General features: G+C 42.6%; 2 protein-coding genes across 3 annotated transcripts in view; one reads left to right on the top strand and one right to left on the bottom strand.

Moving 5' to 3' along the window:
* Nucleotides 1-14: 14 nt before the first annotated feature.
* Nucleotides 15-13,716, bottom strand: LOC118414217 (activating molecule in BECN1-regulated autophagy protein 1-like). Of its 2 annotated transcripts, none has more exons than XM_035818102.1 (15): nucleotides 13,245-13,716; nucleotides 12,563-12,621; nucleotides 11,329-11,512; nucleotides 10,773-10,945; nucleotides 10,394-10,460; nucleotides 7,767-10,150; nucleotides 7,236-7,445; nucleotides 6,788-6,853; nucleotides 6,379-6,459; nucleotides 5,970-6,076; nucleotides 5,512-5,622; nucleotides 4,923-5,108; nucleotides 4,162-4,334; nucleotides 3,272-3,411; nucleotides 15-1,723 (listed from the first exon to the last, which is right to left on the bottom strand). In XM_035818102.1, exons 1-15 carry the CDS (start codon nucleotides 13,374-13,376, stop codon nucleotides 1,477-1,479), a joined length of 4,320 nt encoding a protein of 1,439 aa, XP_035673995.1. In that variant the 5' UTR covers nucleotides 13,377-13,716; the 3' UTR covers nucleotides 15-1,476. The 2 variants fall into 2 exon arrangements, with proteins under 2 accessions (XP_035673995.1, XP_035673996.1); XM_035818103.1 differs by having other exon boundaries at nucleotides 4,162-4,322.
* A 702-nt stretch (nucleotides 13,717-14,418) lies between these two features.
* Nucleotides 14,419-15,705, top strand: part of LOC118414216 (PHD and RING finger domain-containing protein 1-like) — a 7,618-nt gene continuing 6,331 nt past the window's right edge. The window contains exon 1 of the mRNA XM_035818101.1: nucleotides 14,419-14,588. The gene's annotated coding sequence lies outside the window, so the exon portion shown is untranslated. The remainder of the gene's footprint in view (nucleotides 14,589-15,705) is intronic.

The following is a 15,705-nucleotide window of genomic DNA, read 5'->3' as shown; positions in this document are numbered from 1 at the left end:
AATTCCAATTTTTAGTCCAAATCCCCGTTTATTTTCCCAGTTATTTCAAACAAATACTGCCACCAATCAGCAAGAAGCTTTCTCATACCTCTATAATGCTTTTTTCTAAAAAATCAAAACAGATTTTATAGCTGTAACAAAGAAATAAATTGCACATTGCCAAGCTGTCAAATAATTTACTTTGCAATTTCAATTTTCCTTCCAAATACAAAATTTCTGTAACTTTGTAACCAACACTGCAGTCCCCTTTTCTGCAATGTACAGTCCATAATGCTACTATAATATTTACACGCATTGTGCCTTTGGCAAAGCAAATCTCAATTTTCATATTTGACTAGCTTGGACTTTCAACTATGTCATACAATCTAAACCATGCATGAGAAATTGCAATAAAGAAAACCTATCAATATAAATTAAACTTTGCCTTGTGCAACATAAAATATTTGCTGCCAATATGATACATTGCATACATAAAGAAGGCTTGACATCAAGATCAATAGTAGTATTATAGTTATTGTGAGACACAAAATATATCAAATGGTGCAGTCACTACCTTACATATTATATCACAAATGGCACAACTTCACCAATGTCTCATACATTGTGTAATCTGACTCATGTGTAGGGCCCTCTAGCAATGTTTTGCCTTTGGAACAACACCGATCAGTCGGCCAGCAGTAAAACTTAAGGATTAAGGAAAGGGCACAACTAACAGTAATATGTCTAACTAAAATCAAATAATACTTGTGCATGGCCTTAATCATCAGAATGCCATAAATAATTCATTCCATCCTCAAAACGTTATTAAAAAAAACAAGAACAAAACCATTCTGTGAAACCAATTGCGACTTATCATCTACTGTCAATTGAGTCTTAAATTGCTTAGAAAATGATAAGCACTGATAAATCTGTTACTTTGCTCTCAAAGACTTAAGAAATACAATCTCACAGTTCCTGAAACTTAGTGTCTTCATAAACGACTACAGTTCTTTTCTGATCTTATCACCGATAACCTGTAAACAAAGAAATTAAATATCAAGTAGTATCTATTGCTTCAAAAATAATTTTCCAGATAGCATGATGTATAACAGAAAGGTAAGTGCATATATTACAAAGCATGTATACTTTTATATAAGTAGGGTGATCTCTTGGCTACCAGTAAATTCGCTTATGTACAGAGGGTGGAAACAGAAATATCTTGACGCAGTATTCTATATAGTTGCTCTCCCAAATAACACTATGAAGACATACGGGAAGGCAGTGCACTTGTCAGGGTCGGTATTCAAGGGAAAAGGGAGGTTTACAATGAAAAGTGCATTACTGAGACTTTGTGCTCTAGTCTTAAGCATTTAACATATATTATGTACAGATATTATGTACAGAACTTTACATAGGCTTTACAGTACTGCAGACATAAACATACTAGTAAATCGTACCATAGTTAAAGTTGAAGCACATATATTTTGTTCCTTTGTGTTATATGGAGGATATATCTTGATCAGTCTGAGTCCCCGCGGACGTCATACCAGGCGGGGTCTGCGTGGCAGTGGAGTTGGTCATGGGGTGCTGCACACCTCGCTCCCTCACCACCCGCTGAGCTACGGAGAAGCGCCGGGCCGTCATGCGAGCGTTGCCGCCCCCGCCGCTGCCGGGAGGAAACGGGTTCTGCGCTGGCCCCAGTCTGGGCTCTTCCGGCTGCTCCTGCTGGCTCCCGGGCTCATACCTGGGGAAAACAAAACTGCTGTGAGACCTTCTTTCCTACACCCTAATATGTTTTCAATGGTCATCAAAACTGAAAAAAAAAATAAACTGTTCTGTGATACCTTTCTTGCCCAAGAAGAGGAACAATAGTTATACTGTCACTGCAGTAAGTTTGTAGAACACTGCATTTAACTATTAAGGCAGGAATCAACCAAAAATCTATCATATCAAATTTTGTCTATATGGCAAAAAAGCAACTTCTTAACATTTGTAATCCACTACTCTCACCTCTCAAATAGAAGTACCCCCTGGAATAAAAGTACCCCCCGGACAAATCTTCAAAATCTAATAAAAGTACCCCCTGGAATAAAAGTACCCCCCGGAAAAATACCAAATTGACATGTAAACTGTGCCCATGCTACTTCAGTCCAAGAGAAGATGATAAGCAGGTAGGCTCTTTTTATTTATTTATGCCTCAGTACCATATCAGTTTTTTTATTTTTTATTACCATATCAGTTAATTGTATAAATAATGAACAGAATAATTCCTATGTTATTGCACATATTTTCTTTATCTGAGTGTCACACCATCAACAAAGATTAAAATAAAAGTAAAAAAATGAATGAAAATAAAAATTGAAGAAATAAAAAAAGAAGTTTATTTTATAATCATTGTTACAAAATAACATTCCAACTTAGAATACCTTATTCACCACTTGTGCTATTTTCAATGTTGCAGAAACCAAGGTCATGGACACTGCCCCCTATCGAGAAATAGCGGTACTGCAGAAAATATATGATTCTCTCGCGCATTACCGCGAGATTCGGCGTGAGTTGATGAATCCAACATGGCGGATCTTTTCGAGCCGAGTGAACGCTATGCTTTGTTTTGGAATGATTTTTTCGTTGCTGGAACATTAAAGCAAGTTGACTACGGGTGAAAAATAGTGGAAAAGTATTGGTAACTTTTTAATTTGTTTGGTCGGTGGTTAATTTCTGTGTTTTGATAGAGAATTTACGGAAGTAAGCGACTGTGTGTGTAGCATGTGACCTCGATGTTTTCGTCTTTGTTCAGCGCAACATTTCAAGATTTTTGGAAGGTTAAAGATGATTCAAAACGAAAAGGATATATTTTTTTACGAGTCCAGTGCTGAATCACTTGTGTTCCGGTATTTTTGGACCTGAACCGAAACGTTTTTGCAAGTCCAGAACTGGTCCTGCGTACCGGTACGCATCCCTAGTTATGTTTGGGTCATAGCGCTAGCGGCAGGGAAATCCGCAAAGCCTCGTCCGAAAAATAGTGAATATTAAGCAAAAATACAGCGGAAAAATGGGCAGAAAATACCAAACTTTTAATATTTTTGGGGTCCCTGGTTAGTAAAGAAAGCCCCAATTTGAAAAAAAAAATAAACGTACCGTCTAAAATAAGGACGTACCGGGTGGATTTTGAGCCGGAAATAAATAAACGTACCGGTACGTTTATTTGAGAGGTGAGAGTAAGAGAGTTTAAGACCATAACTGAAATTTTCATTTGTATGGCCATGTGCCAGTTGTGTGCTGAGCTACTCACCCTAGCCGACAGATCTGTAGATGTCCCCTGTTGGTGCCGTACACCAGGCCCCTGCCTGTACCCGGGAGCCAGCAGGCAGAGTTCACACTCACATGACTCCGTCTCTCAGGGTCACAGTGGTGCATCACGTTCTGAACATGCTGCCAACACAAACAGGAACATTCAACTCATGTCTGTAGCATCTACTAGAATGTTACTGATGTAGCACTGTGATATTCCTAAGGACTAGGTCCCAATTCCCAACCCAGGACCCAGCTGGGTAGCTTTTGGAAATGAAAAAAATGATAACAAAGGCAACAAAACACACAGAACTTACAAAAAATTGTCAGGAGCATGATTTATGTAACTTCCTTCATAAACAGTTTAACTTTTCGTTTCCGCGAACATCCCGGCCAGGCCCCAATTCAGAAATAGGTCCTTAATCTAAACAGGACTTTACAGCCATTCAATTTTAAAGTACTGTACCAACCTGCTGAGAACTGTTTTACAAAGTATCAAACCACATTACTCACTCACTTTAATTTGATCAAACAAGTCACCCCATCAATTTTGCTGTATGATCATTCAATTTTAAAGTACTGTACCAACCTGCTGAGAACTGTTTTACAAAGTATCAAACCACATTACTCACTCACTTTAATTTGATCAAACAAGTCACCCCATCAATTTTGCTGTATGATCATTGTTTGCAAGCTGAGGGTATTCTTGGGAAGCAAGTGTCATGCAGAATACAGCTGTCTTAAATTCTTGGCAGTTGGCTCTGTGACAGCCTGCTTGAAAATTGTTTAACATGTATGACGAATGTGACCAAGCTGTAATAACTCTGTCTCACTGCTCACACGCATGCACAGAGACACACACTCACACAGCCTCCCTACTCCCTTCCTTACCACAAGAGTCCCCTCCAGAGCCTTCTCTGCGGCGGGTCTGAGCTGGAAGACTTGGGCCACCATCTGTTTGTCCACCAGCTGCCAATGAAGCATGCGCGACGCCAGCCCCACCAGGACGTAGTTCCCCAGGGGAGAGATACTCACGGAGATGGCATTGGGACCTGAGGAAGCAGCTAACGTTGTTAACAGTTGTAAATTAGAGGGCTATTTGATGGGATAAGGGGTGTGTTCTAAGGGCCATACACCAAGGCTCTAACATACTAGTACATGTATATTAGCCCCAAAGCATTGACAATTGACTTAAATGCAGCTTTTGAAAAACTACAGTGGCTGCTATAAGTAGCTGTTTACATGTGGCACAAATGAATAGCTGCTCATGATTAACAGTGACAATAAATATCACAAATATTAGTTAGATCACAATTGCCTTGTTAAACACTTGTAGCCATTAAAAATGACATACTGGTCTTTCACAATCCACCCTGTCCAACTGATTAGCGGTAGCAATTTTCAAACTAGACGTTAGCAGTGTTGTATCATTTTTATCACTACAATACCTGCCCATGGTAAAGTAGCAGAGAGTACCAGCCATCATCTAGGATGAGGCAAAGCATAATACTCTTTTCTATGGCTGGTAGTGCTATACAGCTTGTCACTGCTCAGTCTTACAGCCACTTCGCCCCTACTCTTCTCAACAAGAGTACAGTATTGGTTTCATTAACGTTAGGTTTCCATTATAATATCAACAATTAGAGTCTCACCAAAGCTCTTGGCATACAGGATGTCCCCGAGAGTGTCCTTCTGCAGAGAGATGATGGACAGGACAGCGTCGTCAGGGAAACCACGGTGACTGGGGATGAAGGTTGCTAGGTAACAGCCATCCTTGGAGATATCAATGCTGGCATCGTTGTGGATCTTACAGTGGGGTACGATCACATTTGCACTGGCTGTGGGGGGAGAGGGCGTTCATGTAAGAACATACTCATAGTCTTGGAAAAAATGATGCAACAACTGCTTGCTACGATGTAACATTTCCTTGAGAAATGAAATTCAAATTTTCATCCAAGGTACATGACAGGTAAGTCAGTACAGTAACGAAAATAGATTAAGTAAATGTATTTTATCATTTTATCACACAAAATACATCTTAACCGATCTGACGCAAATACTCAAGCAGTTGAAGAAGGTCCTGAGGGACTCCAAATCCAAAACTTTTATGATATACGTGTTTCACTTAATGCTTTACTTAGGTGAAGGTGATTTGAATTTCTTGCATATCACATGTATCATAAAAAAAATCTAAAATGCATCACTTAAAACCTTCACACAAACAATGTGCTGAGTCCTCACCATCACTGATCTCAGGCAGCTGGTACTTGGTGAAGTCCCACCACTGCAGACGATGGGTGGTATTCACTATGTTACTGGCCACTGCGGACTCTCCTGTACCGATAAAGGCTCCTGTGGTTTTCATATAAAATGGTAAAGAAAATTGATGAAAAGATGTCTGTTTGGAGTTTATAACAGAGGCATCAAGTAGTATAAACCTGAGAAGCAGTGTGACTTATACATATGAATGATTCTTGACAGGCTAGTCCTCTTAAAAGGAGGTATTTTCTTAAACAAAATGATATGTTGTTTACGAAAATACCTCCTTATAAGAGGACTAACTTGTCAAGAATCATTATTCATATGTATAATTCACACTGTTTCTCAGGCTTATACTAGGCACTCTACAAATTTACTGTTCAAATTCTTTAACAGCCTCTACATCTGGGATTAGGATGGCAGACATCCTGGGTGCTTACCAGCAATGGCCCTGTTAATAGCAGAGTGGACGGCATTGGATGGTCGATGGGAGCCATGGAAAACACTGCGGTAGTGGGGGTGGACGTACTCTACTCGTGGCTGGGCCCTACAAGGGGGAACAATATCACAGAAAGTTAGATACCATTGTCAATTAGACAAGTGGACCTCTTATCAGAATGTATTACCTTATACCAAGATCAGCAAGAATAGTGAACATTTTATCACATAACTTTGCCATGAAGATGTCCCTTACAAATATAGCTACACATGGTTTAGCTACAGTGTGAAGTTATCCAACACTTTGGACCCGAGGGAAAGACATACAATTGTACTTCCATCAGGCCTTTGGACAGTTAATATAGCTGTATTTGAAGTCTTTTCAACTTAAAGGGGAAGAAGACCGGTCACCTTGATGATCCAGCCGTGTGGTGTCTGAAACGACCGTGAAGCCTCCGCCGTACCCGCTCACTACCGCGATCTGATCCTTCCCTGGTGGGAAGACATCACAAGAATTTCTCAATTACTGTACAAAAGGGGTTTCCTACATTGCTGCAATGTTCCAAGGTAGCACTTCATGTATAATCATCATCATGTACATGCAGACACCAATTTTACACTACATTATGTTAACACTACAGTTTTTCCCTGACAATCATCCAATCTACAGAATGTTACACATCAGATGTTGTAACTTTAGATGTGCACACACCAGACTTACAAATATACTGACTACACTTTGGGTTTAGGTTTGGTACCCACTCACTGCACTTCATTGGACTAATGGTTAGTCGTTTTTACACGTATTCTTTATTCCTACCTGTCTCCTTCATTCAGTGCATGTCTGCGCATGATGTACCCCAGGGGGCTGCGATGGCTCTCTGACCTGGAACATTACAATGTTAACAGAACTGTTATTAATATTAGTGGAAAAAGGGCTTTAAAATATAGAAGGCGTGAACGAAACTGCCCAAGGAGACCACCGAGGGTACTGATAAATCTGGTCTTCGGACAGTTGGTCACCGTGAACAGGATTCTTAATGCATGTGTCAATTGAAGAAATTACCTAAAGGATGACCAAAAAGTCAATGGTCAGGTGGTCCTTGTATGTTTGTAGAAATAGTCACATGTACAGACCTGACTCAGTGACTGTATGATTAAAATGCTTTTAGTTTTACAAACAGATTCTGCTTTTAGGCATTAAGTTTTTTAAGTAAGACAACATTAATATTTTGGCAAACTATAGCAGATTACACATTTCATATCACCTGGTATGTTGGCCATAGAAGCGTGATGGCACATTAGTTGAGAAGGCGCTCTCCTGGACCGTACCATCCCCTGCAGAGGTGGGTTCCAGACTCCCTGCTCTGGTGCTGCTGACCGGTGGTTGGGGCTCTGTGGGGTGGGAGAAGGTCTGCCACACCACTGGTCTGGTCACTGTGGACGGGGACTCGTAAGGACTCTCTCCAGACATGGCCCTGGGAAAAAAAATCCATTTTCACATATCTTTTCCACATTTCTTGAAATGTAGGAGTCTTTGTCTTTGTTGTTCTGGATTATTCTGACATGTATTTGTATTGTTTGGCTATTTCTAGACTTTTATTTCACACATTTCTCCTTTAATTATCTGAAGACACAGTGGTTGCTTCATAGCTTAACTTTTTCTATCCAAAGCAATAAGTCTTTCAGTAAAATTTTGAAAAGACAATACCAAACCTATTCAGTCATCTGATAGACAGATTCTACAGACTCATCAAAGCCTCATCTAAAACCCCACAGGATCCCTTATCCATGCTAACCTCTGTGCCCGAGACCTGAGTGCCCGCAGACTCCTCAGCCGTAGGGAGTCCAGCCTCCTCCTGGCGGTGTTGACTTGATGTGCCTGGTACCTGAGCTGGCTCTCGATGCCTGAGGCACTCTCCATGTCATCTCCAGACTGCTGGCTCTCCGTCCAGCTTCTCCTGACCGCCCCCCTCCGCACTGGTCTGGCAGAGAAGTAGCCAATCCTGGCATATCCGCCGTAGTCCGTACGGGAGGCTGTTGTTGTGGTTTGAGCAGCGGAGCTTTGTGCAGCAGTGACCCTTGTTGTGCTGGTTTCCCTGTTTGTCTCTGCACCACCGGTGTGAGCAACTGTCTCGTGGTAGGAAGGCAGCGTAAAATGTTCGCTCAGGGCGGGCATACCTTCCCCTACACTGGACTCACTGGAAGTTCTGCTGAGAGCCAGGCTTGACGGTGATGACCTACGGTCACCCCGTGGTGGTAACAGTGGATAAGATGCTTCCTGTACGGCTTGGTTTCCACCTTCTCTAGCACTGTTGGAAGCTCTGCCCACGTTTGGAAGATCCGACGGTGTGCTTGATGTGGAAGTTGATGCTTTTTGTAAAGGTAAGGAACGTCTGGCTCTCTTTGCTGGAGGCTCTAGGTCTTCCTCTGACTCAGTTCCATCAGCATGTGTGTTTCCAGAGGCTTCTCTGTTGTTTCTAGATACGGAGGTGCTGCCTGAACGGACAGACTCTACAGAGGACGTTGACTGGTTTCTTTGATTTGGTCTAAGCAAAGAGGAAACCATAGAAGTGCTGGTGCTCATCGCAGGGGGTCGACTGCTTTCTGTTGTAGATGTAGCAGCGGTGCTTGTGCTTGTTGTACTTGTGTTACGACTGTGCCGAAGGGAGAAACCTCTATCATGGCCGTGCTGTGAACCAGTGCTGAAACCTAGTGTCCAAAAATGGGGGGGATTTCTTACGGCATCAGGAGTACTGCTGTTGTTTCTGGGAGTTGTACCCGTATTTGCACTGGAAAGATGCTTGGGGTCTTTCCTTTCGTGAGTAATAGCATTTGTCTGGGAGGTGTTTGACCTTGACTGAGGTCTCCCAGGGGACGGGTTTCCAAGGTCAAGCAGGCCTTCTGCCGCCTGCCTGCGAGAGGTGTTCTCTCCAGGAGGAAAAGTTCCTCCCCTGGCGTTACTTTCAGCATCATGCATAGTCTGCCTGGACCTTGTGACATTACCAGTATTTGTGCCAGTTATGGATGCTGGCTCCTTCTTGATGTTACAGTTAGTATTGCAGGGTTGTGTCACATCACTACCTATGGAGTTCTTTATTGTGTTCACATCTGATGTGTTTGCAACATTGCCGGGTTTGTCTCTGCCGTTAGAAACTGGTGTGCTGAAGCCACTTGCACCAGTGGTGTTACTGCTAGTGTCTGGCACATTAGGACCACTACTGCCTGTGTTTGTACCAGTTTCTGGCAGGGTCACACCAGAAGTGCTTACGCTGGTGCCTTGAGTCATCACACCACCATTACTTGTGGTATTTGCACTGCCATTAGCAGAGATGTCTTGGCCATTTACATTACCGAAAGAATTCCTACTCCCACAGCCTCTCGAAATATAGCTAACCCCCGGTCTGTTCATGTTACTTGTGCCAGCATTGTGTACACTGACAGAGGTTGTCAGTTCTGCACTGGTTGCAGAAGACTGGCTGGCAAAGTTACGTCTGATGCTAGACCGGTACTGCAGACTTCTCCGGCTACCACTACCAGTGTCATTGGAGCTACTTGTGGTAAATGGGGAGGCTGTCAATCTCAGCCGGTTGTCTTGACTACTCTCAGAGCCACGCCTGCTGCCCAATCCTGGCACCTCGTCGGACGGAAAGTTCTCGTACCTGCTGAGTGTTGAGGACGGCTGGAGTCCAAGCCTAGCCCGTAACCTATCGATGAACTCCTGCGTTCTGCGTATCCTCTGGTGGTTGATGGATAACCGGGCGTCCAGATCGTGCAGGCTGGATGACGAAGCCCTGCCCGCCGTTCCCTGTAAACTGGGAGGCATGTTACTACTTCCCCCTCTCCTGGCCCTGATGGCAGTGCTGTCGGCACGGTTGGCGGTCGGATCCGCTAGGGACCGTGCGGAAACCCGCCCCCTGGGCAGCATGCCCTGCTCCTGACCCTGGAACGACCCCATCATGTTGCGCATCTCGTTCTCCATCTGGTCGAGGCGGGCTGCAGCGCTGCTGAGGAGCTCCAGGCGGCGCCGCAGGTCCTGCTCCATGGAGTGGAGGCGGTGGAGGACGCGCGAGCGCCGGTCCCAGACGGACATGCGGGGCGGCAGCTCCGAGTCGTCAGGCTCAGGCAGCATGTCTGTCTCCGAGTCCGAGCTGTCCACCTGCACTACTCCTGCATCAAAGGGCTAGAGGAGGAGAAACAATGGTGTGAAATTGTGATGGAGAAAAGTTCAATCAATCGTTCGCTTGCATCATAGGTTGATGCATGGTGGCTACATGAGAATTGCTACAAATACATGAGCAATTAAGAAAGCTCTATAATCATACCAGCAAATGACATCAATCACATCATAAGCATACAATCATTACATCAACTTATGCCTTTGTAAGAAAAACAAGAATACCCAGACAGTCCTGCTTGAACTCACCCGGACATTTGGCACATTGGCAATCCCTGTCAGCAAGTGGTGACCGAGTGGATCAAACTTGACAAGTCTGAAAAATAGTCAAGAGAAAACATGCTGTCAGATCTGAGCTAAAAATTTGAACCTATGCATGGATGATAATATCCACATGCTTGATAACTAAATTATGTATTCTTACCCTTTTCAAAGTTATACAGTGTTAAATAACCTCATGGACATGGACAAGAACATATTGATACAGAATATTTTGGTCATTAAAAACTCTACTAAAAAAAACTGTCAATGGCAGTGACATGACTGTTATTATTCATCAGTGCTTATATTTAAGGTAAATTAAAGGAAACTAGGGAAGTACAAACTGTTATAATGAGTGACCTATTACCTTATCTTCTCAGTCTCCCGTGCTGTCTTGACGTAGGCAAACGGTTTGTCCTGGCTCCAGTCCCAGAAGTGGAGAGCGTTGCCCGTGGCAATCACCAACACTTGGTCCAGGGGGTGAAAGGTAAGGGACGCTATCACAGTGTTGGACTCGGACGTCCATCTCTCACTCCCACCCTGTTGTTGTGTTCAAGTAAGGAAGATATTAATGAAAAGACACAAGGGGAAGCCTGCAGGAAGTATTTCAATCATCAAATTGAACCTTTACAGATGTGAATAGGTAAGTCGTTGTGGAACCAAGGAAGGACTCTTCAAAGTACAGAGCTGAGGCAACTAAAAGCATTTCCATTTTAACAATGAAATCTCACATTCACAACTACATGTAGAACACTTTTTTCTGCATGTTAGAAAGGCAGTCTAACTCTTGTTGGGGCTGGGTGGGACAAAAAACTTTTAAGTTTAAGGAAGGCAACTTGGCCCATGATAAGCTTGGTAGAAATTGGCCATTACAACTGTAGTAACACAAAGATCATCACTAGTAATACATAGCACAAACTTACATGCAGGTCCCAAACTCTGACTTCCCCATCCAGACAGCCTGATGCCAGAATCTCGTTGGACGAGGGGTGAAAGGTCACGCACCAGGGCGTGCGGGAATGGCCAACCAGAGTGCGAATACACTTTCCCGTGCGCAGGTCTGTCACGTGGATGTTGTGATCGCCATGACTAGAAGCCATCAGTGTCCTATGGTAGATAAATCACAGGAATGACTGTGGCACTCTCTTTGCTTCAGACAATTTCCAGTAAGTCATTATCTAATCACTACAGAGAAAACAACAGTCAATTATTGATATATTGAAGTCATCAACCTTAGGCAAAGATTTCATCTTAACTTTTTCATACCTGACAATATTGACAACCTTCGAATCTGTGATGTCTTGCATATTTGATAGCTAACAGCATATAAAATAAGCATGACATTGAACGGAGCTGATTGAATGATAAATTTTGTGGCACCAAGAATGGAATTTTCCTAATCTCAAAGCAGATGTGTCGAGGAGGCTAAATCTTCACATTCTTCCAGTTGCCCTTTCCTGTGTCAAACTGCTTCCTCAACTGGTTGAGATCAATTTTCTTCTCTGGAACACTTGTAGCAAATTTTTTTGGGTCAAGACTTGAGGTCCTACCATTCTAACATCTGAGTATTTCAGGTATTCCTACTTTAATTGTCACAGTGCCAGATGGTAGATTTCTATTGTTAGTATTGTATTGTAAGATACAGACTAGCAGCGTGACACAAATGCTTTCAGACCTGCAGTGGCGCCCTCTCTCCGAAAGGAGGAGGAACGCCCGCCTCACCTTTTTCTATAAAGTAGTCAACAATAATATTAACATAGACGCCAGCAATGTTCTGAAGCCTGCCCAAGGGCGCACCCGGGGTAGTCACGACTTCAAATATCAACACATATTTGCACGCACCGATATCTACAAACATTCTTTTTTCCCACGCACAATTCCCGAGTGGAATGCCCTGCCTGGCACGGTTGTAAGCGCTCCCAACGTTGAGCACTTCTGTGCCAGGCAGGCGGCCTGCCCGCCCTAACCCGGGAGCCTCAGCTCCCCCCCCTACTTTTGCCCCTCGCGGGGTCATTTGGGGGTATCCTATGCAGATGCAGATGCAGATGCAGATGTAAAACTAACGCAAAACGATACCAGGTCACAACTCCAGGGCATGAGGTGCCTCATGTGATGCCGAAACATTCCCTGGGGAACATCACAGAACTGCCAGCTTACCCATCATGGCTGAAGGCCATCAGGAATGTAGTCCTGGCATCTCCCGGGAGCTTCACAGCCTACAGAACAACACCATCATGCACATGTCAGTACAAAGCCACAAGGGGAAGGGGGCTTAAGAGACATAAAATACAGCTGTACTTCATAAGCTTGTTCACATCAGCTAAATGTTTGTGAATGCTGCAAAATAAATTGATACAAATGACCTGCATAAGCAATTTTAGACACTGTCCTAATTAACCGTGTGCTATAACGTTACAATAACATAACACGTTAACGTTAACAATTTATCGTTATCTTAATATTTTATTTATTTACCAATAACAATAAGTTTTTTGTCTCCTTTTCTTCTTCTCAATCTGAGATTGTAATTCTTCTTATAGCAATGCATTTCAAGAAAATACTGCAATGCTTCCGTTGGGGAATCTGCTATAGAGATTGAAACCTTTGACAACCCAACCCTCCCATCGTCTGGTCATTCCAAAATTTAGTCAGGTTTATTTTGAGATGTGCACAAGGTTTATATACGAGCACCCAAATTTGTGTGCATGCATCCTCTCTTAAATCGGCAATATTCTCAATCCTATCCATAACAGCAATTCACTGCATATATCAGGGTGATCTCTCATACAGCTATTATACGTAAATTATGTCTCAAAATGCAAACAACTTATTATCAGACCTGGTTGTCTTGGGAAAACAAAGCAGCCTTGTCCTCGGCCAGAAACCTCAGTGCGGGCGGCGTATACTGCCCAGGAGCGCCGACTTCCCGCCCTTGAAGGGCCGGTATTGCATTTCTACTCCTCTTCGACATATTGCAGCTCGCCGTTCTTAAACTAAGATCTGTTTTCCATGGAATTTGAGCCTTCTTGATCAGGCAAAGTCCCAGGGAAAAATTGATATGCTCCTGGAATCGCTGAGCTGAAAATACTGGATAGAGAATTCAGTCCTTTTCCTGTATCCGTTTGGTGCCTGGTACAGCATGCTTTAGCGAGGCTTCATTGTGAAAGTGTCTCCAAACGTCATTTTTGCGATGGTATTATGGAGATGCCGGTGCATAAACAAAAGTGGAGGCAGAGATGATCTCAGACGTCTGCAACTTCTCTGGACGACATAAATTCAATATGGCTGCGGTCAGGCCCAAGATCCCGTAGCTACCCCACTCTTTGCACGATTAGGAAAAGTTGTAAACACAGATACTCTCCAAGCAGAGGTTAGGGACATCAACAAAACGATACAAAATACTAGCCGGGGCGACTATAAACGAAAAACTTATTTAATTGTAATATTATATACAGGATGTTTTTGTTTCTAACATCCTGTATATTATATTACAATTAAATAAGTTTTTCGTTTATAGTCGCCCCGGCTAACAAAATACATGAAATAGAAAACCCAATAAAACGCCTAATAAAAAAGTAAAAAGAAAAGTCAGAGACTACCCTCTGCTTGGAAAATAACTTTCAACAGTTAACGTTAATGTTGAAGCTTCCTTTAGTAATTTTCTTTTCAAAAATAATATTCCATGTCATTCATCTAATTGAGTGCATGACCAAGTTAGTTGTGGTCTTTTTAGCCTTGCTGAGTGAGTCACTTCACCGAGTTTTTTTTCAATCAATTGGATGTGAGCAATAACCGTTGACAGCTTTGATGGCAGCAACAACTTCAAGTGGCATTTAACGTAAACTGATTGGAAGGCAATTTTTTTGATAAGGTAATCAACTTGTAATCTTGGTTAGTGCGAGTAGGTTAGAAGAAGGATTTTTAACCTTCCTTGGTTAGGGCTATCAGTCTTCAGTAGAACTATTAAAAACAGCTCATTTCTTCGTCATCCTTGTGATATGGCTTAACAAATCATCAGGTAATGTTTTGACTACATACGGGGCCGTCTGGGGTCATGACCGGAATTCCGGTGCATTGTGGGATACCTCCCTGCTCAGGTGGCTCAAAATGGTGGAGCTTTGCCGCTTTGGACGAATTCTGCCTGCAAATCCACACAGAAACACGTGAATCTAGGCTCCGTACGGTGAGTTTTACAGATTCTATATACTGCTAAGGGTGCCCAGGATCGCGTATATTATTTTGGGTGCTACATGCACAGCTATGTCCGTGGTACGGGGGCAAATTGCACGGAATTTGTCAACAAAGTCCAGCCGTGTGGAGATGCCATGTTTGAGGATGGGCGCCGACGCCGACACCAAGCTCATCTACTTGGAGACAGCTGAAAGTATATGTATCAAACCTTGTGAAGTTTGCCTTTAATTTGAATGATAGTAAGAACAACACTGAAATGTTGCAGCTATGTTCCTAACATCTGCCCGTGTCTCCTGTAGTGTCGCTTTCCTTGCTTTAAATTTGACACAAAGCTGGAACGCGTTCTGTTTCCCATGATTCTTTATGGTACCTAAAAATTGATAACCTCACATACCAGGAATCCAGGATCTTGGTTCGTTTGTGTTTCTAATTTCTGTGGCATAACCAGTTCTTTATTTGATTGAATCGCAACTATGGTGGAATAAAACGTGGTGGATGAGGTCTACTTTCGCTTTGGCGCTTGCAACACATACACCGCCCAAAAGTGATATTTAGGGATACAATTTTGATTAATGCTGAATATTTATATCCCTTCCAGGAATTTACTGTGGCTAACGTTTGGATGTGCACTGTAGATGTTTCTCATTTTGCATTTCTAATGCTTTTTGAAGCATTACCCTCCCCAGACATGATTATCAGATAATTAAAGATTTCAAAGACAACACCAACACATATTTCAGTGACTAAATTGAATGTTGCAATTGTCCCTTTAAAAGTTTGATCAATCTCTGATTAAAAATTTTGTTTTCTTTTTTATTGAAAGCTTGTATTAGCAAGTAACATTTGCCTTTTTTTTTGTAAGTACAGGTTCATCAACATGCACATGATGTTTTCTGAAACTTATTGAAGGTTCAATCATTAGTATGGCACTGTATGCTGTGGATGCTACTTCCATATCCACAATGACAAGAACAGGGAAGGACTTGTTCTATTGCCAAGCTTAAACAATCAATAGAACAACTCAAGGACTACCGGTATGACCAACAGGAAAAAATCTCAACCAACAGGGGCTACATTTATCAAATCACGTTTTATTACAAATGCAATAG

Source organism: Branchiostoma floridae, chromosome 4 (genome assembly GCF_000003815.2).
Source record: "Branchiostoma floridae strain S238N-H82 chromosome 4, Bfl_VNyyK, whole genome shotgun sequence".
NCBI classification, from domain to species: domain Eukaryota; kingdom Metazoa; phylum Chordata; class Leptocardii; order Amphioxiformes; family Branchiostomatidae; genus Branchiostoma; species Branchiostoma floridae.
Note: the sequence above shows the minus strand (reverse complement) of the source record. Positions and strands in the feature narration are given on the sequence as shown.

What these genes read in the sequence shown, in the direction of transcription:
- LOC118414217 (XM_035818102.1), bottom strand. Translation starts at nt 13,376, where the DNA reads ATGTCGAAGAGGAGTAGAAATGCAATACCGGCCCTTCAAGGGCGGGAA. An exon ending in CACACGGCTGGATCATCAAG is followed by an intron (nt 6,077 to 6,378) that starts GTGACCGGTCTT and finishes TCCCCCTTGTAG; the next exon opens with GGCCCAGCCACGAGTAGAGT. An exon ending in CCTGTATGCCAAGAGCTTTG is followed by an intron (nt 4,335 to 4,922) that starts GTGAGACTCTAA and finishes TAACAACGTTAG; the next exon opens with CTGCTTCCTCAGGTCCCAAT.